Source organism: Pelodiscus sinensis, chromosome 3 (genome assembly GCF_052426305.1).
Source record: "Pelodiscus sinensis isolate ZL-2025 chromosome 3, ASM5242630v1, whole genome shotgun sequence".
Lineage (NCBI taxonomy): Eukaryota > Metazoa > Chordata > Testudines > Trionychidae > Pelodiscus > Pelodiscus sinensis.
In genome coordinates, this window is record NC_143054.1 from 118,505,146 (window position 1) to 118,531,131 (window position 25,986).

Consider the following 25,986-nt stretch of genomic DNA (forward strand, 5'->3'; position numbering starts at 1 on the left):
GGATTCTTCAGCCTTTCATAGGTGAAAGCCAGGAGGGCGGAGGCTGCCAGCTCCTAACTCCCCTTCCAGCACCATGTGAGGTGGCTGACTCCCAGCCCCGAGTGGGTGATGCTTATCGGGTAACCCATTCACATCCCTAGTTGGCATTGTTACTTCTGTGCTGCTACCTGCAGAGCTCAGCCCTCAGTCAGCAGCTGCCTGTCTTTGGCTACCTAGTTCTAAACACAGCAGTGCAGAAGTAAGGGTAGCATGGTCTGATGTGGTGTTGCCAGTAGGAATGTTAGAATATAACCAGTTAACTGCTTAACTGATGCATGTCTGTTAATGGTGTCAGTTACACTCAGCCAGCTCCTAGGGAGGTGGCTTCACTGCTGCAGAGGCTGGAAGCCCTGCTCCTGGGGAGCCTTCACTGAGCGATCTGCAGTATAAAGCTAAGTTTTATACTGCAGAGTTTGTAGCCCGTGTAACCATATAATCTGTAAAAATTTTAGCAGTTACACAGTTAGCCTATTACACAATATTTAACAACCCAAATTGTCACCCTTCTGCACTGCTTTTGGTGGGGCACTGAGTTCAGAGTTGGGTGCCTGGTCAACAGCTACCACACTACAGCCATCCCCTCAAGGCAGTGCAGAAATAAGGGTGGCAAAACTTCAACCCCCCTATAATAATCTTGTGACCCCCTCCCGGCTTGCAGTTTTCTGTTTTGGTCCCAATTTGAGAAATGCTGGTCTCCCACATGGAATCGATATAGTATAAGGTAAAACACACACAAAAGACTACATTTTTGAGTAGATGGCAGGGAAGAGGTTTGGAGTCCAGATTTCACTGTCTGTGTTTGTGTTTTTCATGTTCATGAATTTGCTGGGACTCTACCATGGACATTGAAAACCCTTCCCTGTGGCCAGTTTGCACACTGGGATAGCTACCCACAGTGCACTGCTCAGTGTTGATGCATGAACTGCTAGTATGAATGCACTCTGCTGAGACGGAGTATGGAGTGAACATACAAAAGTAATTTAATTTATGCTATTTAATTAAAGTGTTTTACTTTCATTGACAAAACTGTGTAGTGTCAGCATAGCTCCTTAATATTAAAAGAGGCTGTTATTCCAACAAGCAGCTACTATTGGCTGATTTCTGGCCATCTCCCAGACCTTATCTGAGCTGGGCTTTTTCCTCAATTAAATCTGCCTTTCCTTTTAGGGATGTTAATTGGCCTTTTTGAGCTTGTGTAGGATACAGTCTCCATTGCGCACCTAGACAACAGCGTATTGAGTATTTCTACCCATTCACATTGTGCCTCAGGGCTATATTTTATGTTGGATCAGAGATTAAGTCAATCCAGTATAATTTTAGACAGTTCTTTTTATCAGATAAATAGCCAACTTAGAAAAAGTAGTTACATGGAATGCTTGTTCTGCACAAGACACAAGAGCTAAAACTCTCTGCTGAATCAAGTGCAGATTTTTCTTAATTGTCTGATTTGATCCACTCGTAAGCATTCTTCAAAGCTTGAATGCCTGTTAATAAAAATGTGTAAGAAAGGTGACATAATATTCTTTGCTTTATGCCAGAGTGCAGAGGTACTTGATTGTATTATTTCAAGTGATCAACTCAACTACAGAAGTTCTTATTTTTCCTCAAAGTAAATAATTGTGTATTTGTATTTAAAGGTTATCAAAGGAATTTGTGTAAAGCTAAGTACATGCTGGATGGGTTTAATTAATTTCTTGACGTTTTAAATAAAAAAAAGCAAGGAAACAGAGGACATTTAAGTCCTGTTCTGAAATTCCTTGAAATTAATGAGAATCTTTCTATTAACTTCATTGGACTTTAAATGTGATTCTTAAAGTTGTTGTTTTAAATACATTGTTTTAAAATAAATTTAACTAAAAAGAGTGATGTCTTACGGTATTTATTTTATGTCTTCTAACAAAGACATTCAAAGAATTCAGATAAATATATTTTCTTTACTTTTTTGTGTGTATAAAAACAAGAAATGATAAAGGTCCTTGTAGGGCAAATATTTTCATTGTCCGTTTTTCTTTACAATAGATATTGAGTAACATTTCACTACATTATGCAGCCATTTACTTTGGTGGTTCTGAGCTACAGACAACTGCTGTCTAATCACTAACTCCATGTTCTTAGTTGCAAAGCTTCTGGTTGAACAACTGTATTTTGTGTTACAAATGCAATAAGCCTGATTGTTTCAAATAAACACTAGTTACAAAGATGCTTGAATTAATTAAATTAGATTTTTAAGAACCTAATTTTTTGTTCCATAGTTATTACAGTAAAACTCCGATAGTCTGGCATCCAACTGTTCGTCACTCCCGATACTCCGGCATCAAAATGCCAAGTGCTCGTGACCAGCTGATTAAAAAACCTGCCGCTCAGCACACGTGCTGGCTGTAACGTGGGATCGTGTTACAGTATGGAGAAGAGCGTTTTGCTTCAGCAAAGGGGAAATGGGGGTGGGGGGGCAGAGATCAGGTTACAGCACGGAGGAGAGACACTGAAAGAGGGGAGAGGGAGGGAGATTGTGTCCTGGCCAGCTGTTAAGCCATGCAGCTGTACCAGACCTCCTGATTCTCCGGCAAATCTGATAATCCGGCACCATTTAGGTCCAAAAGGTGCTGGATTATTGGAAGTCTACTGTACTGTGCTATTAAATCTTTTCAATCTCCATTCTTCACTCCAGAAGATCTATCACAAAAACAGCTAAAGCTTCCATGCAGAAAAAGGGCAGGAAATGTTTGAATTATATATGAAACAGAGTATGGCTCATCTCACTTCAGTGCCACTAGGAAATCAGCAAAATAAACGACACAGTGCTTAGTCCCTTGTCTTTAAGAAACACTAAAATATTATGCAGCAGTTATATGCAAACAAGTAAGGGGCATCTTGAATGATCTCAGTCATTAAATCTCAGTCTGGACCCAGCCTTTACTATAAAAGCTAGAACCCATGGAAACGTCGTCCTCCCAAGTTGTTCATGCCGCCATCCCCCAACACCGCCCCGTCTGAGCCCCACTCCCCATGCAAATCCTGCTCAGTAACTACCAACACACTTTGCTTCCCACTTTGGGCTCCTGCCCAGAACACACTTGCCTTTCCAGCTGGAGCTTTCCCAGTGGCATGGCTACACACAGTCTGTCTCTGAAACAGCAGGGCAGGAACCATGGGGCCCTGGCCACAACTTCGGCCCTGGGGAAGGGTTGAAACTGGGGCCAGGACTGCATGGTCGCTGCTCACCTACTTCTGGAGTGGGGTTGCAGGGCAGAAGACTGGTCCCGTATGCCGGGCTAGAGCTAGCGCCATGGTGCTATCGTTAGTACCGCAGTCCCCAGCCCCTACAGCCAGCACACTGACCTGGCTGTTAATACCGTGGTCCTGTCCCCACTACCCAGGCTTCATTACCAGCAGCCGATTGGTTTGCTTTTTTACACCGCCACCCAAACCTCCCCTCCCCTGCCCCTCCTAGTGAGCCCAGCCCAAACATATTGTCTGTGCCCTGGGGGAGGGTCTGGGCCAGGAGAAGGAAGGGTATGTATACACATAGGGTCCCAAAGCACCAGAGATTCCCTAGCTCCTGCCCCTTCCTTATTCTTCCCTCACACCTGGCCCCTGCCTCTATCCTTCACCCTCCCCTTTGGCCCTTCCCATTCTCATCCCCTTTCTGCGGTCATGAGTCCCTGCCCCGTCCCCCACTTTGCCTTCCTGGCACGTGTTGCTGCCCTCCATCCACCGCTGCCCCCTGGAAGCCCCTTCATTGACTCTTTGCCCTCCTGACACCTTGCCCCACTTGCCCAACACCCTCTTTACCGTGGAGCCTGCCCACTATTTTATCCTGCTTCTGCTGCCTGGCACCCACCTCTCCCATGTCTCCCACCCTTCCCTCACCCTATCTGCTCCCCTGGTGCCTGCTACTGTCCCCCCGATCTTTCACCCTCCTCTGCTGTCGTGGCTCCTACCCTCAGCCCTCCTGGGATCTGCTTCCCTCCCCATCCTCTTTGACCCCTGCACCTCCCTTCCCTTCTCCCTGTGCCCACCCCTCACTCTAATCATCTGTAGATACCCCTCCTCATCTTCTCTCCTAACACCTCCCTCTACCCATCTGCCCTGCCTCTACCCTCTGGTGCCCATCCCTCCCCTCCACATGTCTGTCCTTATGCTTCACCCCCACTATCACACTGGCACCTTTCCTTACCCCCCTACCCTGCTGGTGCCTCCCCCTTCCCTCACTGCCCCCATCTTCCCAGCACCTTCCCCCCCTTACCCTCTTCCTCCCTGGTGCCCACCCCTTCACCATGCTCTGCCCCAGTTCTCCTTCTGCGCCTTCACGCATGACTCTGTCCCCTGCCTTCCTCATGCACTCCCCTCCTTTCAATCCCTCTTCTCCTTGCACTCACTCCTCCTCTTTTCCTTCCTATTGCCCCTCTCCTCTGCCCTTCCCCTTTCCTCTCCCAGCATCACCCTGGCTATGTCTAGACTGCAGGCTTCTTTCGGAAGAAGCTTTTCAGGAAGAGATCTTTGGGCAAAACTTCTTCTGAAAGAGAGTGTACACACTGCCAAAGCACATCAAAAAAGCGATCTACTTTTTTGAAAGGTAGTGCAAATGGACACTATCTTGCATTTCAGCTGTGATTACTATGGACAGACTGGACACCAGAGCACCTGTGCTTTTTCCTCTTTCCTCTTCTTTTGAAAGAACTCCCTCTTCCCTGTCCACACGCCTTTTTCCAAGAGAGCTCTTTTGGAAAAAGGCTTCTTCCTTGTAGAAAGAGGATTACCAATGTCGGAAAAACCGCTCTGTTCTTTCGATTTTCTTTCGAAAGAATGCAATTGCAGTGTGGACGTAATACTTTTTTTTCAGAAAAATAGCCATTTTCCCGGAAAAAACTGTGTAGTGTAGACATACCCTGTGTCCCTCTCTTCTCACACCCCTACTGACACCTTTCCTTCTTCTCTGCCCTTTCCCCTCATTGTTGCCTCTTGGCCCCCGGCACTTCTCTTCTCCACCCTTCCCCTTGGTGCCTTGACATTTGTTTTCTTCCCCTGGCTCCCTTCTCTCCCCCCAGCACAAGCCCCTTCCTCTCTTCACCCTCACCTTCTGCATTTGACGTTGGTGGCTGCCCTGGAACCAGGCCCGTGGTGCTATTTTTAGTACCATGATCAGGGCCCCAGAAGCCACCACGCAGCCCTGGCCCCAGTTCTTCCTGGGTTGGGGACCTCATGGCTGCCCACATGCTGGGACTGGAACTGGAGCTGCCCACGGTGCTATTTTTAGTATTGCAGTCCTAAGCCCAGAAGCACTCCATGAGCATTCCCATGAGCTCTCTTGGCTTCTAGGGCCGGGCCTGCAGTACTAAAAATAGCACCACCGGCAGCTCCGACTGCATTCCGTCCCAACCCAGGAGCAGCTGGGGCTGCACTGTGGCTTCTGGGGCCCTGACCATGGTCCTAAAAATAGCACTGCAGCGTCGTGTGCTGGAACTGGAGCTGGGGCTGCAGTGCTATTTTTAGTACTACATCTCAGTCTCCAGCTATGGCAGCCACCATGTGGTTTGCCCTGGCCATAGCTCCAGCTCTGGAGAAAGGCTGCAGCTAGGGCCAAGGCCGCATAGTGACTGCTTAATGGCTCCTGGGGTAGGGCAGTCGCCCGCCTACAGCAGCAGATATATGGCAGGGCAAGCAGGGTGGCTGCCCCAGGCCCCGCGCTTCAATAGGCCCTGCGCACGCTACTTCCGGTCAGTTGCTGCCAAGGTGCATGCGCGAAATGCTACTTTTAGTCGGCTGCTGCTGAGGCGCATGTGCGAAATTGTGCTGTCCCGGGCCCCGTGGCGCTGCCCTGAGCCTTGCAAAATTATCATTCGCCCCTGCCTGCCTGCCACCCCTCCCCGGAGCAGTTGAGCCGTTCTGTGTGACTTTGCTAAGAAGGTGCGCGGGTGTCTAATTCTTGGTGCGCACCTGCACAGGTGCTCACCTTAAAGTTAAGATGCTGGTGCTGCAGCATCTGTTCCCCTCACAAACCTCCCCCAACCTTCATTCCTGGTTCTAGTTCCCATGTGCCACAGGGTGAGGTTGTGCAGGAAAGAAGAGTGACGAATCATAGAACCATAAAATACTATAACTTCAAGGGACCTTGAGAAGTTAAGCCTAGTCACCAGCCCTCACAGCAGGACCAAGCAACATCAGGATAGATGTCTAGCGAACTTGCTCTTAAATATCTCCAGTGATGGAGATTCCACCACCTCCGTAGGCAAATTATTCCAGTGTTTAACCATCTGACAGGAATTTTTTTCCTAATGTCCACCCTAAGCCTCCCTTGCTGCAATTTAAGCCCATTGTTTGTTGTCCTATCATCAGAGGTCAAGGAGAACACTTTTTCTCCCTCCTCCTTGTAACACCCTTTTAGATACCTGAAAACCACTATCATTTCCCCTCTGTCTTCTCCTTTCTAAACTAAACAAGCCAAATTCTTTCAGTCTTCCCCCATAACTTCTGTTTTCTAGACTTTTAATGATTTTTGTTGCTCTTCTCTGGACCTTCTTCAATTTCTCCATCTTTTTCTAAATGTGGTGCCCAGAACTGGACACAGTACTCCAATTGAGGCCTAATCAGTGCAGAGTAAAGTGGAAGAATTATTTCTCGTGTTTTGCTCACTACATAGACTTCTGTGTTGGGGCGGGCCTATAAGAGGTGCAGTACAGGATCTCGCCTTCTGTCCACAAACAGTAATCTGTGTGCCATCTAGATCTCCAAAAACAAAAAAAGAGCAGCCCACTATCAGGCTTTGATCATATCAGTTGCCTATTTTACGTACTAAATTTGAAGTTGAGAAATACATTTCTTGTTTATAACCCACAGTTGTATTGAAAGAGGTACTTGGTGCAAAACTACTTTAATAAAATATCATTTTCAATAATGCTATATGATTAAAGGCCTAACATAAAATATTGATTTCATTTAATTCACATTCAAGGAAGATGAAATTAATGATGCCTAGTAACTTAAAATATTATTATGCTTCTATAGAAAAGAAGTGAATACACCAAGATACAAAATGTTTATGCACAATAAACTACAGCATTTTTTTCTTAACCAGGTATAGCACAGCCAGTCCCTGCTTCGATGTTTTTGTATTGTTTTCCAGCAGTTTTCTGTATGTGAACTTTCACTGTTAGTAGCTCAGTGGGAGCGAATGCCTTGGTTAATTTGCCTGACTATAAATGCACAATTAAAGCTGTGTATCAGCAAGAGGTTAGGACAATCAGTGTGTTCTGATGCTTCATGCTATGGAATTACTCTGTTGTTCAAATAGATACTGTAATTAGTGCATTATTTTAAACCTGTTTTCTTCAGAGGGCTGAGTCACAATGCTTTTATCTTCAAAAAAATGTAAACTGTTTGCTGTTTGGCTAATGATTATTTCAGATTTGTGCAGCCTATTTTTAAAAACCAGAAAGTTTAGTGAAATGTTAATGTCAGTGTGTATCAGTATGTGAATAAAATATTAAATGTTTCTCTGTTTTGTTATAATCCTATCCAGGTTATTTTCAACAACTGTTCAGATTTGTGGCAGTAGTGGAAATAGAAAAATATCCTATGTCTTCCATGTTATGAAGCTATTAATTCTTCAACAGATTAGTGAGTTCTGTGCAGTTATCTCAGGCAGATTATTAGTGTAGTAAATTAACCATTTTTCTGTATTTGCAAGAAATCGTGTCACCTGGAGCATTATTGTAGAGAAAGCTAAAAGTTTTGTGATACTGGTTCCTCAGGCAACACCAATCATTTGGCAACATGAATGTTACTTCCTGGCAATTCTATTGTAGTACTTTAATGTTTGTTTTAGAAATGTTTTTTTTTTTTTTGCAAGTATAACTGATTTTACTGTGGTATTTTTTTTCTAGTACACCATTTCATTACTAGTTCCATAAATATATTCCTTTGGAAATGTAGTTTTTCAGTTCTTATCATACCTATGTCTAATTCTTTAATTTCTAAAAGCTGCTGTTGGGTTTTTTTTTACTGTGGCAACTCAAGACTGATTTCAGACACTATTTGTGTAGCACAAGTTCTGTAGCTGAATACTTTAAGTGAAAAGTTTTCATTTGTCACTTTTTAGAATATGTTCCTTTATCTTTTGGGCTAAAGAAGTGTACAGAATTTTAAATAAAGCTATGTTTCCATTGTATGGCTTAAATCAACAAATATTGGGTGTGTTGCCCCTTTTCCATCAGACAGGTGAAATTAATCAGTGAAAAAATATTGAACATTGCCCCATTTCTTCTCTTTCAACCATGCTCATCACATGTTCCCTTTCCACTGCAGGTCAGGGAAATCAAGGCTATGCAGAGTGAAGAGGTGAGGTGGTAATGGGGAGCTTGAAGCTAAGCGGGATTTTGCATCCCTGGAGAAAATTATAAGCCGGTACATTTGGGCAGTTATACCTCCATTCTCCACAGCTACTCCATATTTTTATAATACTTTGGTCCTTTTCTTCTCGTCACCTCTCAATGCTTAAATCTGAACTTGTAACATTAGAGTTAGTGGAAGCAGTAGCTACATAAAATGTTATAAATTAATAGGTAATATTTTGAACAAAATACTTAAGTACCCAATATATTCATAGACTTTTCTATTTGTGTTTTGAAACATCACCCTGCGGATTTAATCTATATATTTTATAGAGTGCATCTGTTTGTCCATTTGTTCAAAAACTCCTCTTAAACTCTTAAGAGTTAGGACCACCAAATGTGGTGTGCAGCCTTCTCTTAACCTAACTTAAACCAAGGTCAGAGTTTGTGCCCAGAAAATGTGAAATGCCAGGAATGGGACTGTTTTCCCCAGGGCCTGCCTCCACATGGAGGACTGCAGGCCATGCACTGGGGGGCAGAGAGCTAGAGGAGTGGTGCAGCCCCCGGAGCCTCGCCCTCCCTGGCAGGCTGGGGGGCCACTAGAGTAGTGGCAGATCATGGTGGGGTCAGCCCTCTGAACCTGGCCTCTTCCCAGACAGCCTGCAGACCTTGGGAGGGCTGCTGGAGGAGGGTGTAACCGTAAGCCATCTTTCATGTCAAATTCCTCAATGAAACTTAAATTTTCAAGCTGTTCAGTCCTCCCTTATATGGCAACCCTGAAACAGGAGACAGTTTCTGAGATTTACTGCTTGAAGACCACTAAGTGTATGTTAAGTAGATTTGCCTCCCAAATCAGTTCCTTCCAAATTTGGGAGGGGGACAAGAGAAGATAGGGGGATTGCCTCTCTGAACTACTGCTTCCTACTATTTCCCCAATGATCCTAGCTGTTAAGGCCATATACTGTATAGAAGGGATGTCCTGGCTCAGTTAGTCCATTCTGTTGCTGACAATACTGACATATCTCATTAATAAATTTATCAAACTCCAATTTAAACTGTTCAGATAGTTTGCTTCTAGTACTTGTACAGGCAGTCCCCAAGTTACGCGGATCCGACTTATGTCGGATCCGCAGTTACGAACGGGGCCCTCCCTCTCCCTGGTCTCCAGCAGACCAGGGAGAGGAAGCAAAGCAGCGGAACATGCGGGCAGCGGGACAGCCCAGACGCGCCGTGGCTATCCTGCTGCCCTCGGGCTCCGTGGCTTTGCTCTGCTTTGCTCCCCGTCCCTCTGGTCTGCAGACCAGGGGGACGGGGAGCAAAGCGGCGGAACACACGGGCAGCCCAGACGCGTCTGGGCTGTCAGCTGGCCGCGTGTTCCGCTGCTCTGCTCTGCTTTGCTCCCCGTCCCCCTAGTCTGCGGACCAGGGGGACGGGGAGCAAAGCAGAGCAGAGCAAAGCGGCGGAACACGCGGCCAGCTGACAGCCCAGACGCGTCTGGGCTGCCCGTGTGTTCCGCCGCTTTGCTCCCCGTCCCCCTGGTCTGCAGACCAGAGGGACGGGGAGCAAAGCAGAGCAAAGCCACGGAGCCCGAGGGCAGCAGGATAGCCACGGCGCGTCTGGGCTGTCCCGCTGCCTCCGTGCTCCGCGGCTTTGCTCCGGACGCCTGTGGTACAGCAGCTGGGGCGCTGCCAGTTGGTCCCGTAGCGCCGCTCTGGGCGCCACTGGACCAACCCAGCAGCACCCCAGCTGCTCTGCCCCAGGTGTCCCCAAGTCAGCAGCTGCTGAAACTGACCAGTGGCTGACTACAGGAAGCTCCTGCCCCGGGCTTCCTGGAATCAGCCGCTGATCAGTTTCAGCAGCAGCTGACTTGGGGATGCCTGGGGTTCTTAAGTTGAATCTGTATGTAAGTCAGAACTGGCCTCCAGATTCAGCCGCTGTTGAAACTGATCAGTTTCAGCAGCGGCTGAATCTGGACGCCAGTTCCGACTTACGTACAGATTCAACTTAAGAACAAACCTACAGTCCCTATCTTGTACGTAACCCGGGGACTGCCTGTACTGGGATGCTGCTCCAGGACCTCACTCCTTTCTCTAATGGTTAGAAACCTTTGTGTCCAACCTAAATATATTCAGAGCCAGTTTATACCCATCTGTTCTTATGCCAACATTTTCCATTTCCCTACTGGCTTCTCCTAATATTCCTTTAGTAATTATTTTACAAAGAAGGGGAAAGTATTACATAGCTCCCTTCTCCAAAATTTTATTTTTAAATATTTTGTTTAAGGTAACGGAGTCTATACTCTCTTAGCAGTAAATCACTACAAAGTGATCATTAGTAAGCTTTTGGTACATTTGTCCTATGACTGAAGGAAAGGAGCAGAAAAGGAAATCTGTGTCACTTGCCTAGTAATATACATTTGTTGTCTTTTATTGATATGTTGCTGCATGATTGTGATAATATAAGGGTATGACAGAGCAATTAGTAGGCTGTTATGGACAGTGTATTCTTTGAGCACTTGCTTATGTCCTACGGAGTAGATGGCACCGCTCACATTGGTTCAGCACCAGGAAAAACCTGCCGCAGTATCAACCTCAGCACCGATCCCCATCACTATCATCTGTGGCGCTGCCATGTTCTGTGTCTGACTATTCCTCTTAGTCTGAGGATGTCAGTGCGCTTAAAAGCCTTTTCCACTGGGTCCCGCACTCTGCACTGATCTTATTCCTGGCACCAATCACAGCATCAGACCTGGCCCCCTCAATGGCAGCCTCAGGTGCAATGTCTCTTTTGGACACCATGGGCCTGCCACCAGGCCCGGGGCCCAATTCCTTCAAGGCCTACCTCCACAGGCACTTACTCCAAGGGCACTCCTTCGGCTACACAGCTTCCAAGGCCCCAGACTCATCGTCACTGGATGAAGTGTGTGCTGACCCTACGCCACCTATGCCTTCTCTGGATGCAAGAGTGCACCAGGAACTGCTGTGCAGGCTGGCAAGTAATTTGGGGGGGGGTCCAGGCTGAGGAGGTAGCAGAGGGTATCTACCCAGTGGTCAGTATCCTCAAGGCAGACATGCCAGCCAGGCAGGCGCTACCACTTAACAAAATGGTGACTACAATTTCAAAGAACTTGTGGCACATCCCAGCATCCATACTACCGACCCAGAAGGGGATAGAGAGGAGGCACTACTTCATCCCTCAAACAATCTATGAACACCTGTATGCTCATCTGACCCCGGGGTCTTTGGTTGCCAGGCAGCCAACCATAGGGAAAGGCATAGCCAACTAGGCCCTACGCCAAAGAGTAAAGAGCCCAAGAAGTTGGACTTGTTGGGCAGGAAAGCATACACCACAGGAGGCCTGCAATTACGCATCATCAACCAGCAGGTGATGCTTAGTAGGTATGTGTACAAATATCCAACTGGCTGTGGAGAAATTCAAGGAACTCCTCCCACAGGACTCCTCCAGGAGTTCGAAGCCCTGTCGGAGGAGGGCAAGGTCATCTCTCACGGCCTTGTGGGTGCCCTAGATGCCGCTAACTCTGCTGCATGGGCAATGGCCATGAGCATAGTTAATGGGGCGCAGCTCACGACAGCAAGTGTTGGGTATCCCTCCAGAGGTGCAGAACACAATTCAGGACCTCCCATTTGATGGAGCTGGACTCTTCTCCAACCAACCAGACACAAAGCTGCACAGCCTCAAGGGCTTCTGGGCCACCTTGAAGTCCCTGGAGAGCCGTATGTCAGACCCACAAAGACACCTCCTAAATACTAGGCCTCCACTAAGACCCTCGCAGCAGGGCTATAGGCTGGACACAAACAGGAGGATGGGTCTCAATAGTAACAATGGGGCGAGGAACAGGAGGAGATCCAGATCTGACTCTGAGAGCGGCTCAGGCCCTATTCCGAACCCACAGTTGCCCATTACCAGTTCCCCTTGTTGGAAATCATCTCTCCCACTTCTACCATGCATAGACCCAGATGACTTGAGACCACTGTGTGCTGGACATAGTAGGAGTGGGATACTTTATCCCATTCCTTTCTCTCTCATCCTCCCTATTCCTGTTCCTCTTCAGAGTCCCTTCTCACATGCACCTTTTAAGACTTCTACAGTGGGAAGCAGTAGAACTGGTTCCAGAAGAATGCAGGGGAAGGGGTTTTTATTCCCAGTGTTTCCTTATTCCAAAATCTAAGGGAGGTCTTTGCCCCATTCTCCATCTCAGAATATAAGGAAGACAAGATTCAGAATGGTTAGGCTGGCTTCTGTTATTTCCTCCCTAGAGAGAGGAGACTGGTACTCTGCCCTCAACTTAAAGGATGCTTACTTTCACATCTCTGTGAAACTCGCTCACAGGAGATTCCATATGGCAGTGTGTATCCTATGTGGTGCAACATGCCAGGTTACGCTTCTACCCCCCACAAGTGTTATGCCTCCACCCCCACAAGTGTGGTCCACAACCCAGCCCATGCTCCGCTTTTATATTAAATGAAAGATAAGCTCAGAAGAGGAGTTACTTTAGTCCTCATCTAGAAATTTTACCTAGTTTAATACTTATGCCCCCCACTAACTTTTAAATCGTTTGAAGATTGTAAGTAAATTTTAGTACTGTCTAAAGTTATGGTTGTTTATTTTAAAAAACTTGTATTCAATACAATGAATAGTGCAATGGAATTTTGGAAACTGTCATCATCTATTGTAAAGCATCATACGTTGTGATGGTCATTTCTTGCCCTACAGGTAAAAAAGGTTGATAAAGATTTTATGAAAATACAGTACACAAGGACATGCAATAATTTCCATTTGCCTGTGATTTCATTTGTTTGTTTTGTTTGTTTTAGGAGGAACAAAACAGAGGCAAACCTAACTGGGAACACCTGAATGAAGATTTACATGTACTAATCACTGTGGAAGATGCTCAAAACAGAGCAGAAATCAAATTGAAGAGGGCTGTTGAAGAAGTGAAAAAGTTACTCGTACCTGCAGTAAGTAACTACATTCAGGTCTTCAAATTTTGAGCTGTGGCTTTTAAAATACATATTCCAAGTAGCATTCCAGTAGTAAGTATAAAGCTGCAGTACAGAATAATTTTTCACAAATATTTTGTTGTGTCTCAGTTATCTTAAAATTTAATTGGGGCTGATTGGAGAAAGGGAGGGTGGAATGAGCCTTTGCAATAGACAGGTTTTGGGGGATTTTTTCAGACAGATCTTCATCTTTTTTGCATGTGACATAATAAAGGGAAATCTGACCCTATTAAGGGAATGATAATTATTTTAAATTTAAACCTTCTCACTTTCTACCATGAGTATAGTGTGCAGAAAGGAAATGTGATATGCTTTCATGTGCGTCTCTTCTGTGAGAAGATTGTGTTCTGTGCTTTTAAGAGAAAACAGTAACTTTTCACACAGTCTCTGTCCTCAAAGAAAATCTCAACATCTTCAAAAGGCAAGCCTGACAACTTAACTCTGCTAGGCACTAAAAACCATGGATTTTAGTGGTGACACTGATTTTTATGGCTCATTCTAATAAACTTATAAGGACCAAGGAGAGAATATTCATACATAAAAAAGCCTATTAATTCTAAAATTCAGTTTTTCTCCTTGATCCTTAAAGTTTATTAGAATGAACCACTATTTATTTATTTATTTATTTATTTATCTATCTATCTATCTATCTATCTATCTCTTTTATTTCACACCTTTTTAATGTTTAAGTCCTGATATGTATTATATGTTAACAGTTGTATCACTTATAGAATTCAGTGATTTTTAGAAGGATATTTGGAATACCAAATAGATATTTAGCCTTGAAATGGAAAACAAGATGGCCATTATTATCACAGTAGCACATTATTAGATATAATATGATCAAGGTAAATTATGAAGGAAATAAGAGATGGATTTGCTCCTTATTTTCTTTTAGCCAGTGTAACTCATGAGCAGTGGATGAGGTTTTTCATACACTGAGCCGTTAAAGTAACACATTTTCTCCTATGATGCTGGCTAGCACTTTTATTTTTAAACCTTATTAAGTAAATATTATTTTCAGTTTTTTGTAGCTGTGATAAATGCTAGTACTAAGTTACCTCTTAAATGAAAGCAATTTTCATAAAAATTTAAGTTGTAAGAATACAATAAACTTTTACATAACTTCCTGTGGTCCCCCTACTTCCAAGTGATCATACGTAAAATATTTGTCCTATTTTTAGTCAGCTCGTACTGTAAAAGCTAACCCTTCCTCTTGCAAAATGGTCTAATATTTTAATACTAAATACAAAAAAAATCATTTATCTGTGTAAGTAAAGCTTCAGTTGGGAGGGTTTCAGAACTCAAAAGAATGTCGACACTAGCTAAACAGATGGTTAGCCTAGCCCAATTTAGCTTACATGGACCAGCCACAGGTTTTCAATTGTTGTGTTAACATACTAAAGCGTTCATCTAGTCATGCCCCCTGAGCCTTCATGATGATGTTTAGTATGTAATATATATCAAGTTGTCAGAAAATACTGTTGAGCTCCTTTCTCTGAGTAGGGTGCATGAGCCATCAGTTTTTGCAGAAATTAACTTCTCGTTTTTAATTAAAATTCTAGCACTTAAGGTTGTAACATTAGTCTCACAAATGTGAACCAAAACTCTGTTGATGGCTTATTAGTTTCTTGCAACTGCACTCTGTCAGCCATTTCCAGTGCTTCTGCTCATGGTCAGAGCTTTAAGTATCAGTGGAGTGATGAAATTAACAAGAATCTAATTAATTTCTCTTCTGCTATTCAAAGCCCTGTGGGCAGCCATCATGAAACTATCAAGAACTGTGTGAACTTTATGCTGCAGATTAGAAAAACTAAGATGGCTCAGAGGCAGGGGCTAGAATTACTTAGGAAAGCGCAGACACTCAGAAAGTATGAATATGATATGTGGGAGAGCAGGGTGAACATAAAATAGCTTAAAGAGGTTTAATGGAGACTTCTCTGAACAGAGCAGCCATTAGACTCTGGAGGTGTTGAAGGGAATAGCTAGAGAAGAGTGGAACATCACATGTATCATTTTGCAAGCTAGAGGATTATCCTCCCTCCCTTCTTCCCATGCTTCTACCCTAACTCCTCCCCCCCCCCCCGCCAAAAAAAAAGTGGAAGCTGCTCCTGCTCCCCAAATCAGAGTCTTAGAATAATACAAAGGTAAAAATTCTAGCAGTCTTCTTTTTTCCAGCAATTGGGGGTGACCTTTTTACTGGGGCATTGCCATTGGGCCTTACTGGTATGATTCTCAATAATTTTCTCTTGAATCTACCTTTAGGTCAAAGGGTGGCAACCTATGGCTCACAGGCCATATCCAGCCCATCAGACCCTTCAGTCTGGCATCATAATTCCTACTGGGGAGTGGGGTCAGGACAGCTTTGCTGGGAGGAGCCAGCCCAACTCCTGGGCAGCATAGTGAGCCTGGGCAGCTTGTCCCCAACCCCTCTCCTTTACAATCCCTCCACCACAGTCTCAGGTCAGTTGCCACACCACCAGCTCTAATGCTCCTGTCAGTGCAGCTGCAGATTCGACTGGTAAGCAAGGCTGCAGCACTTCCCAGTCCTGGTACTCGAGATGGTGCAGTCAGGGGGATGGAGTCAGAGAAGGTTGGATAGGTGGTAGGGTGTCTCGGGGGCTGCTCGGGATAGGGAGCAGAGAGAGTTGTTGGAGAGAGAGAGGTGGCATGCCTGACTTCCCTACCCATTCCTCCATACAGTTTCCCTACCCAATGTTGCCTAAGGCCAAAAAGTTTGCCCGTCCTTGCTTTAAGTGACTGGTTTAGTCCAAGGATTCTTGACCTGTTAGTTCCTTAATTCATCACAGTTCCAGTGTGTGTGTGTGTCTGCATAGTAAATATATATTGATGAACTCTCAGCCTGCTTTTGTTACTACATGGTTAGCATCTCTGTTTCAGCTAGCTGTTGAATATATGAATTATTATACTGTATACTGATCTTTGACCAAGTGCAATACTTGAATGTCATGGTTATGCTCAAGATGGAATGAAAGTCTTACATCTGGAATTCCTTGCTTCCTCTGTTGTTTGTGTGTTAATTTGAAATATTCATATGAAAGATTGCAGCCTGCTTGTATGTATCTTAGCTCTTATTATGGCAGTTTCCATTCTTTTGTTGAAATCTTTCATCTTCAGGTCTTGGTTTTCTGTGATAAACTATTTATGAAAAAGAACCAATTTTTTGTGTAGCTGAACTTAATATGCTTAGAAGTACTATATTTCTCTGTTAATGTACCAGTTGGCCTACAGACTCTATCAGCCAAGAGACTGGATTATTAGAAATTTTCCTGTACTTTGGCTGAAACTTAAAACGTGGCTATGGAGACATCAGTAAAAAAACGGAAAGACATAAATTAAAACATCTCTGGATTTTTCAAAGTTTGATTAGAAATACTATATAGTGATTTACCACAAAGAAAATAGAACTAAGTATAAGCAGAAGATGAAGCAGAATTGTTAGCTTTCAAATTTTATTGTGCCCCTACAGTCTTTTCAAGAGCACGACTACTTAAACATCAGTCTCAATAATGTGTTCCTTATTATCCCATCTTGCCTAGCTTAATGCTACTCAACCAGGAGTATGCATGTCTCTACTCAGGAGTCTTTCAACTCATTTATATACTTACTTAGTTTTACAGCAGACTACATATAAAGTCAATACAAACTAAAATTTTATGCAGATTATGATGTGCTTATATTGCTCTATACACTATGCACTGAAATGTAAGCATGGTATTTATAAAAGAGGTGAGAGTTGGGGTATGCAGGAAAAATCAGACTCCTGAAAGGAGCAGTAGACTAGAAAGGTTGAGAACCTCTGACCTAGTTCATTGACAGTTCTTCCATTTTGTTCTTAAGGATTCCCATTTTCAAATAATCAGCCTGTCCTTTGGCGAAGAACCTGAAGTGAACAAAGGTCAATGTCCCAGTGCCTTGGCAGCATATCTTTACACAGTGTATTTTCATAGGAGTGCGCACATAATTCAGGAGCAGACTGGTTCAGCAATAATTTCCTCTCCTTGTATCCATGCCCACTATCTCAAGTTAACTGCATAAAATCTGTGGGGTATCCCTGTTAGTCTGCAACTTTAAAAACAAGAAATAGTCCTGTGGCGTCTTAGAGACTAACAAAAATATAGGCTACATCTAGACTGCAAGCCTCTTTCAAAAAAGAGCTTCTAGACTACAACCAGTACTTGAGAAAAAGCAAGCCGCTTTTTTGAAAGAGAGCACCAAGGTAGTCTGGCTTGCTCTCTTTCAGAAAAGCACAGTTTGTATTACATAGCGCCTTTTTTTGAAAGAGTGCTTTTGAAAAAAGGCGTTATTCCTCATAAAAATGAGGTTTTCCGCAGTCAAAAAAACTGCCGTGTTCTTTTGATTTACTTTCGAAAGAACGTGTCAGCAGTCTAGATGTAGGGGAAGCTTTTTCGAAAAAAGGCCACTTTTTGTGGAGTGAAGTGGGTTTTACCCATGAAAACTAATAGACTTTAAGGTCAGAAGGGACCATTATGATCAACTAGTCTGACCCCCTGCACAGTGCAGGCCACAGAATATCACCCACCCCTCCCAGAATAATCCTCTCATAATGATGCTATATATTTTTGTTAGTCTCTAAGGTGCCACAGGACTACTTGTTGAGCATAAAATTAGAACACACAATTGCTTTCTAGAAGAAAGGCACCCTAGATGGCAAGGCAAAAATTACTTATTGGTCATTCCCTTTGATCTCTCTTCTCCCATCTCATCACACACCTTCATTCTCTTTGTCTGCCTCTCTGTTTGTTTCAACTTCGGAAGTATCTAGCTGAAGAGGCATGGGCTCCAAGCTAAGTTTTAAACGTGATAGGTAAGTATGACAGTTATACAGTGGTACCCGCCAATGGGCCATATTCACAAGCATTGATACTAAAGTTCAGGATGATAACTGAGTGTAGAAAAGCAATGGGCAAGCACAACTTTGTTTCCCAAAATCAGAATAGTGAAAGACTGAGAAAACTGTGTCAACGTTAGGTCCCATAATTGTGCATCACTGTTAAAGTGAGACTTGTTGAGAATGCTCAGAGGCAGAAGGATACCAACTACCAGAGACAGCAGCAGAGACTGTATGATCAGACCCAGATAACGATCTAACAGAAGGAGCACAACCAGTCTCCTTCCAAGAACCAATCCATTGTAACCAAATAGTAAATTTGAAGAAGTGGTTAAGGGTCTTAGCAACTACCCCAGCAATCCAGTGCATACCACTCCTATTTCCAACCACCATCTGAAGCCCTTTTGTCACCAGTGGGCACTCATCACTATGGACAAGTGGGTCCTTGAGATCATCAGTACTGACTACACAATCTCTTTCATGTCTATGCCTCCTATCCAACTCCCTTCCCCGTCGCTCTTCAGGGTCCCCTCTCTCAAGCCCCTTCTATGAGCAGAGGTACAAAAACTACTCAGCTTAGGAGCAGTAGAGCTGGTCCCTCCAGAATTTCAAGGAAGGAAGTAGATAGAATAAAACCCTCTAACTGCTCTTCCCCCTTCCCCCCCCCCCCAAAAAAAATGGGGTTGTGATAGTCAGACAGTTCTTCAAGATGTGTGACCCTGTGGGTGCTCCACTACTCTCCCTTCCTTCCTGCTACTTGGAGTCCGTTGAAGGATTTCTGGCAGAAAAGGAATGGAGGGGGACCCGTGCCACATGTGCAGCCAATGGACAAAAACAGCACGAGATGGCAATTGCGCATGTGTGACGCGGGAAGGCATTGCTAGGCAAAAATCTCTGATCACAGATATGAGGACACATTGAGACCTAAGTGGAACACCCACAAGAACACACATCTCGAAGAACCATTATTACTGCACAAGGTGAGTAACTACTTCTTTCAAACAAAGATACCGTCTTTTTCCTCTTTGGGTTGACATTCCCATTTGCATCATTATAAGAAAAAATGTATATAGCTACAACATAGCAGTTTATGCTTTAACAGCACCTTAAATATTCAGATTTTGAGCATGATTTAGCTCTAAGTGATAACTCAATCAACATGTAAACAAAGATGAAAAAATTGTCCAGAATTGTAAGAGATTGGAATTTTAATCAATTATGAAAAAACCTAAGATTCCTCCCTCTCCAACTTAAGAAAGACATGTTGTCACAAATTAGCAAGGGAGCAGCTGTATTCCTCAAATTAAACAAGTCTTGGTTACCACAAATCTGTAACTTAGAGACTGTATTATGAATCCTCAACTCAATTATTATTTCCATCTAACCATTAATCATATAAATGTAAGGCTGCAAAGGACCTTAAAAAGTCAAGTCCAGCTCCCTGGACTGGTGTTTGTCGAAGATGTTATTAAGAATCTCCAATGATGGGAATTCTGCAATCTCCCATAGAAGCTCATTTCAGAGCTTAGCAACCTTATAGCTAAAGTAGGGTATTTTTTTTCATATTATCTCATCTAAATATCACTTGCTACAGACTAGCCTCACTGCTTGTTGTATTACTTTCAATGGACGCAAAGAATAACTATCACAGTTCTATGACCGCCCTTAACATAGTTGAAAACGGTTCTGTTTCTTCAAGACTAAATAAGCAAAGGTTTTTTAACATTTCCTCAAGTCAGGTTTTCTAAACCTCTTATCCTTTTTGTTGCTCTGAACTTTCTAAAAATTTTCTACATTTTTCCTAAAGTATAACACCCAGATTTGAAGACAGCACTCTAGCTGAGCCCACCCCAGTGCCAAGGAGAGCAGAATAATTACCTCCTGTGTCTTACATTGAACATTCCTGTTAATAAATTCTGGAATATTAGCCTTTTTAGTAACTGTATCACACTCATTCAGTTTGTGATCCATTGTAACCCAGGTCTTTTATCAGTAGTACTATCACCTAGTCATGAGCAGTGGTTCTCAAACTGTGGGGTCACCAATGTGGGCTCAGACCAGGGTTCCCTCTAAGGTTCTCGCCTGCACAGATGCACACCAAGAATTTGAGGCCCACCCACCTTCTCATGCAGTGGCTGCTCCTCTGCTCGGGGGCAGGGCCACATGTGGGGCGGCTGTGCAGCCACCACGGAGCCCTGGCCCGAGCTTCAGCATTTCACCAAGGTCTGGAGCTGCGGCCAGGGTGGGCCAGTAGCTGCTCAGGCAACCAGAGCCAGGACCCAAGCCATTGCGTGGTGGGAGAGAGAACTCATTAACCAAAAGCGGCGAGGAGTCATGTGGCACCTTATAGACTAACTGAAGTGTTGGAGCATAAGGTTTTATGGAGCATAAGGTTTCGTGGGCAAAGACCCACTTTGTCAGGTGCATGTATGAAGTGGGTCTTTTGCCCACGAAAGCTTATGCTCCAATACTTCAGTCAGTCTATAAGGTGCCACAGGACTCCTCGCCACTTTTGCAGATTCAGACTAACACGGCTACCCCTCTGATCATTAACCAAGTGACTCTGAACTCCAGTGCATCCCCTTTTACATCTGCTTGATTATCCTCCAGACTGGATGGGATCAATTGCATTATGTCAGAGTAAGTGGCTACATTTGTGGCGATAGCAGTGATATGCACAAGTTTCCTCTTAAATATGCACAACACAATGCATTGTTAAAAATAATCCTTTTAGGCTGGTAGGTTTTTTCCACCAGAGCACATGCTGCCCGCTGATAGAAAATTGCTGATTAATTTCCAAAGAATGACCAATTTCCATCATAGTAATGCAACAGAACTGCTGATGCTAATTATTTTGAACATTGTGGGTGTTGTTAATTGCTTTCTGTGGTTTGTAATAGCAGTAATCCCTTTCAACTGGACATGAACTCTCAAAAAGTCATTAGCTTCAGTCCATGTGCTGTATTTAACGTTTACCTTCCAGTAGGTATGTTTCATACCTTCACAGAAATTGCAAAGGCCATCATGTCACTGAAGATTTAGGACCCAATTTGTGGTCCGTGTACTCTTGGTGGTCCACAACTTTACTGCAGGAGGTCCATGGAAAGTTGAAAAAGGGGCAGGGCTGCACAGCTGATCCTGGGCTCCGTGCAAAATGCATGGAGTGTGTGTTAATTCTGTCCTACATTAATCGCAGGCATTAGAGCTCATTGACAGCCCTAATATATAAAAATTTGTTAGTAACTGGTGGGTGCCACAGTGGCATACATCCAAACTAGTGCACATGATGTCAATATTTGTGCACAGGACAAAGTTCACTCCACTCATGGATAGAAAATCTTAGAGGGAACACTGGCTCAAACTTGTTGGAACCCTCCTGGGTGATGGGGCTTAGGATTTGGTTTTTGCCTGGGACCCAGCAAATGGCATTGTGACCCATTGTTCAGTTTTGACCAACAGTTTGGGGAGCACTGCTCCAGGGAATGTGTCCCTTACCCCCCCATCCAGGTTAGTGGGGGCCAGAGAGAATGGGCTTTGCCCTTCCACCCTCCTCTTGGGGTTATATAATTTTGTTGTTAGAAGAGGGTCAGTTCGGAGCAGGCCAAGCTCATTCGCCTTAGTAAGCAAGTAGAATGGGGTGGAATCACTGATACCTGTTCCAAGAAGACGAGGTCTATGACATGGCATTCCTAATGAGGTAGGTGGGGTGGATTTTCTAACCTCAGAAACGCACTTGTAATAGAAATAAGTACAGTAAGCCAAACTGATTATATAGATTATGACCCAGGGTCAGACCTAACAAATGGAAGTGGGCCTAGAGTTTGGTTAATTGCTATCAAAATCTGAAATGTTAGAATTCTGTTCATTACAGACCAGGCTAAGCAGCGGAGTTAATAAAGTTAAAGGTTTCCTTTGCTGCCATAAATGAAGCATGTTGGCTGAGTACCATAGTGCTGACGTATGCGTCTCTTTAGTCAGGACATCAGTACAGATGCTGAGTTTAATCAGCATGCCAGAACCCCATCTCCAAAATTATCTGTAAAAGATGATGGAGACGTTTAGAATGTGTTAAGAATGTAATATAGAGCAGCTGAAGAAATGTACACACAAGAAATAATTCATCCCTTAGAATAGTATATAGAGAGAGGGATAATTTATGGGATTTAATGTAGTGGACATGCACAGAATAGCTCAGGATAGAGACATAGATCATGGAGCCATTGTGTTTTAAGCAATGTCTGACAGAGCAGGAAAGATTCAGAAAACAGTATTTAGAAATAAAATGTTCTGGGGATAGTAAAACAAGCATGCTGCTTTGGTCTCTTTTGTAGAACTGTTATTTTACTATGGTTTCTTAGTGGGAACTGTGATCTGATTTACTTTGTCTACTCTGTGCTGAAATACGTATTCCTGTCCAAAGTTAGCAGACTTGAGCTTGTGGGGCTTAGGGTCCAGACTGTTTAATTGCAGGGTAGACTTTTGAGCCTGGGTACAGTTCAAGCCCAAACTTCTAAACTAGTTCTGGTCATATTTTCAAGCACTTTGCACATCTATCATTCGTAAAAGTAAACAGAGGAGAGGCTACTAATCTCTTTTCTGACACAGTTCAGCATATATACAGATAATGCGTCTGTTTAGTATTAAAAATAGACCTTATAGTATCCACAATAATTTTCTTTTTATTGAATCTCCTTTATGGCCAGATATACAAGTTTAGTGCAAAGAGCTATGTCGTATAGGTGCTTTTAAACAATATGCCTGTATTGTTTAAAAATGTATATTTTACTTTGCATTTTACTTTTAAAGAAAAATATTAAAAACAGAACCAAGATAAAAATAGATTAGATGTACTTTAAAGCTAACTTCAATTTTAGTTTCGGTCTTTAAGATGTATAACGTCAACTGGTGTGTTTAAACATAATTTATTTTTTTCATTTTAGAAAAATCAAATCCATTCTTGGAACCTTCATTATCATTGTCTTGATAATAAATGGCCACAGCCATTTATTGGGAAAGAGAATACTTAGGACTCTAGTCCCTTCATTCTCTCTCCTCCCCTGTATACAACCTCAAGAGAGAAAACATGCATCTCATTTCTGTTTTAACGCTCTGACAAAATTGACCTCAGAAGAGGGCCCTGAAACCTGAGCCCTACTGCCGTGGGTAGAGGGACCAAAACTGAAGCTCAAGGACTTCAGCCCTCAGGCAAGGGGCCTGTAACCAAGTCCCACTGCCCAGGGTAAAAGCCCCGGACCCCAACAAGTCTAAGCCTCTGCTCTGGTAACCCTTTTCAAAAGGGAGTCACGACTCTCCGCTTGAAAACTACTCTAAATGTTTCAAAATGTCTGAATTTATCTATACTCAATTTCCAGCCACTGGATCATGTTGTCTCTTAGCTATATTGAAGAACACTTTGTCAAATATTTATTCCTTGTGTAAGTATTTATGGAAGGCTGTCAGGTCTCCTCTTAACCTTCTCTCTGTAAACTAAGCAGATTGAGCTCCTTGTGTCTGCTGCTATAAAGCATGTTTTATTAATCCATTAATCATACTTGTTTTTTGAACCCTCTCCAGTTTACTAGCACCTTTTTTGAATTGTTGACACAACTGGACACATTTTTCCAGTTGCAGTTGAGATTCCCCTGTTGATGCATCCAAAGTTCGTATTAGTCTTTTTGCCACAGTATTGCACTGAGAACTTGTTATGCTAATTGTCCACCTTCATCCCTGAAACTTTTTTGGAGACTCACGATTGAGTCTCTTTACCCTAGATTTATTCATGTACATTTGGTAGTCCTGGAACGTATTGTTACCTTGAGCCTAACTTTGCAAATTATCCAGACTGCTCTGAATCAGTCACCTGTTCTTTTTATTATTTACTACTCCCCATGTTTTGTCTTCTGCAAATTTTTAGTCATGATTTTGTTTTTGTTCTAGGTCTTAAGAATGTTAAAGCGTGTGCTAAAAACGGATCCCTTTGGGACCTTGCTTGAAACACCCATTCAATGATTATCCCTTTTACAGTTACCTATTGATATTTCTCAGACACATTTAATAGGTGCCATAGTAGTATTATGTTCTTTTTAGTGAGCTTGGGTTCATCAGTTAATCCTAACAGTTACATACAGCCCTTCCCCTTCTCCCTGGGCAGGCAGCAGCCGGTGTGTGTGGGGAGCTGACTTTTAAGCAAGCTCCCCAAGTGTACCAGTTCCTGCGGAGCTGCCCTCTTGCCCCGCCTACAGAGTGTGGGAGAAAACAAGCCTTCACTCTGCGTTTGTAAGCAACAAGTAGCCAGAGGCAGTTTATTCAAGCCCCCCCCCCCCCCCAGGCAGATCTTTGAATACAAACAGTTATGAAGCAGCTTATATACCATGCAACAATGGCTAGACAGTTATCTCTTAGTTCCTCCCAGATGCTACCTTATCTTGAAGGTTCTCACTGGAGTCAGCATTCCATCCTTATCTCCGTATGGAGGCGAGAGGCAAAGGCAGCGTCTTATCACAGCTTTCATGTTCTCAAGAGTTAGAATTGGCCTGGCTCTTGCTCTCTTGCTAACAAGACTAAGATGGCTGCACACAAATCCCCTTATCCACATTTCCTGCTTCCACAAGAGGCAGCAGGGAGGGACAGGTGAAAGCACCATGAGCACTGGCTCCCTCTTGCTCCCTCATGTGTAAATGTTTACATTTACAAAATGAAACACATTTTAACATTCCTACCTCTTACACAGAGTTGGGGGAGAGGGCAAAGCAGTGGCTCCTCCCTGTAGCATTGAGGGGGATCCAGGGACAGGCTTACCATTCTCCCCCTGCCCCTCTTGCCTCCGTGCCTTGGAGCTCTGGCGGCAGGCTCTGGGCTTCAGGTCTCCTATGTCAGATCCAGCCATAGGGCTCTGTCTCTGGGCTTCTGCTCAGGTGGTGAGGCTTCAGTAGTGCCAGCCTTATCTGATACCATGGTCAGTAGGCTAAGAGATATATGAATCGGTGGTGAGAAGATGTGAAAGGGAGCTTGGGGCAGTGGGGGACAGGGGGAGGTAATGCATGCCAGGGAGATTTTTGGGGTGCCTAAAGAAGGCAGCAAGGGCAAGGATCATCAAAATGCAATAATATTTTTATTATTGAGTCTGCAATAAAAACCTTACATAAATAAATGACAATGATTTGGACATTTATATATGTGTACTTGGTTTTTCTGAAGTTAAGTATTTTATGAAAAATTGTCAGAGTAGCCACCAAGAAGAGTTAGTAACTTCAGTTTCAGGCCACCAAAATTTTTATTGTAACGACCCCTGTGTTAGAATGAGCGACATGTTAATGATAGAAAGTGTAGTGATATTCTTGTCCACTAACACACTTCCTGTTGGCCAGGATAATGCAAATAATTCTAAAAGATATATATTTAGATATAGCAAGGTAACCAATTTTTAGGTGGGTGACTGCTAACTGATAATAGTCTATTCTGTGCACTTGTAAGTAGGGATGTTAATGTGTACCTGTGCCTGAGCTCATAATTTAACATGCACAGTTACACGCAGTCTGCACCTGCACCCTCCCCCAGCATGGAGGGAGGAAGTGGAAGGCATGCAGGAGGAGGCAGGTGACTCCATGGGAGCTACCTACCCCCATGTGTAAATGTGTAACCAAAGAAATTTTCAGCAGTCACGTGTTTACCTACATGTACACATTTTAATATATCTACAAATAAGTGTTCTCCTCTAGTACTG

General features: G+C 43.6%; 1 protein-coding gene across 13 annotated transcripts in view; it reads left to right on the forward strand.

Annotated features, from left to right (window-relative positions):
* The window catches only part of QKI (QKI, KH domain containing RNA binding), a 259,728-nt gene that overhangs the window by 162,713 nt on the left and 71,029 nt on the right, over positions 1-25,986 (forward strand). For all 13 annotated transcript variants that reach the window (XM_006115173.5, XM_006115169.5, XM_006115175.4 and 10 more), the window contains one exon: positions 13,205-13,348. In XM_006115173.5, coding sequence (XP_006115235.1) covers positions 13,205-13,348 — 144 coding nt within the window. The remainder of the gene's footprint in view (positions 1-13,204; positions 13,349-25,986) is intronic.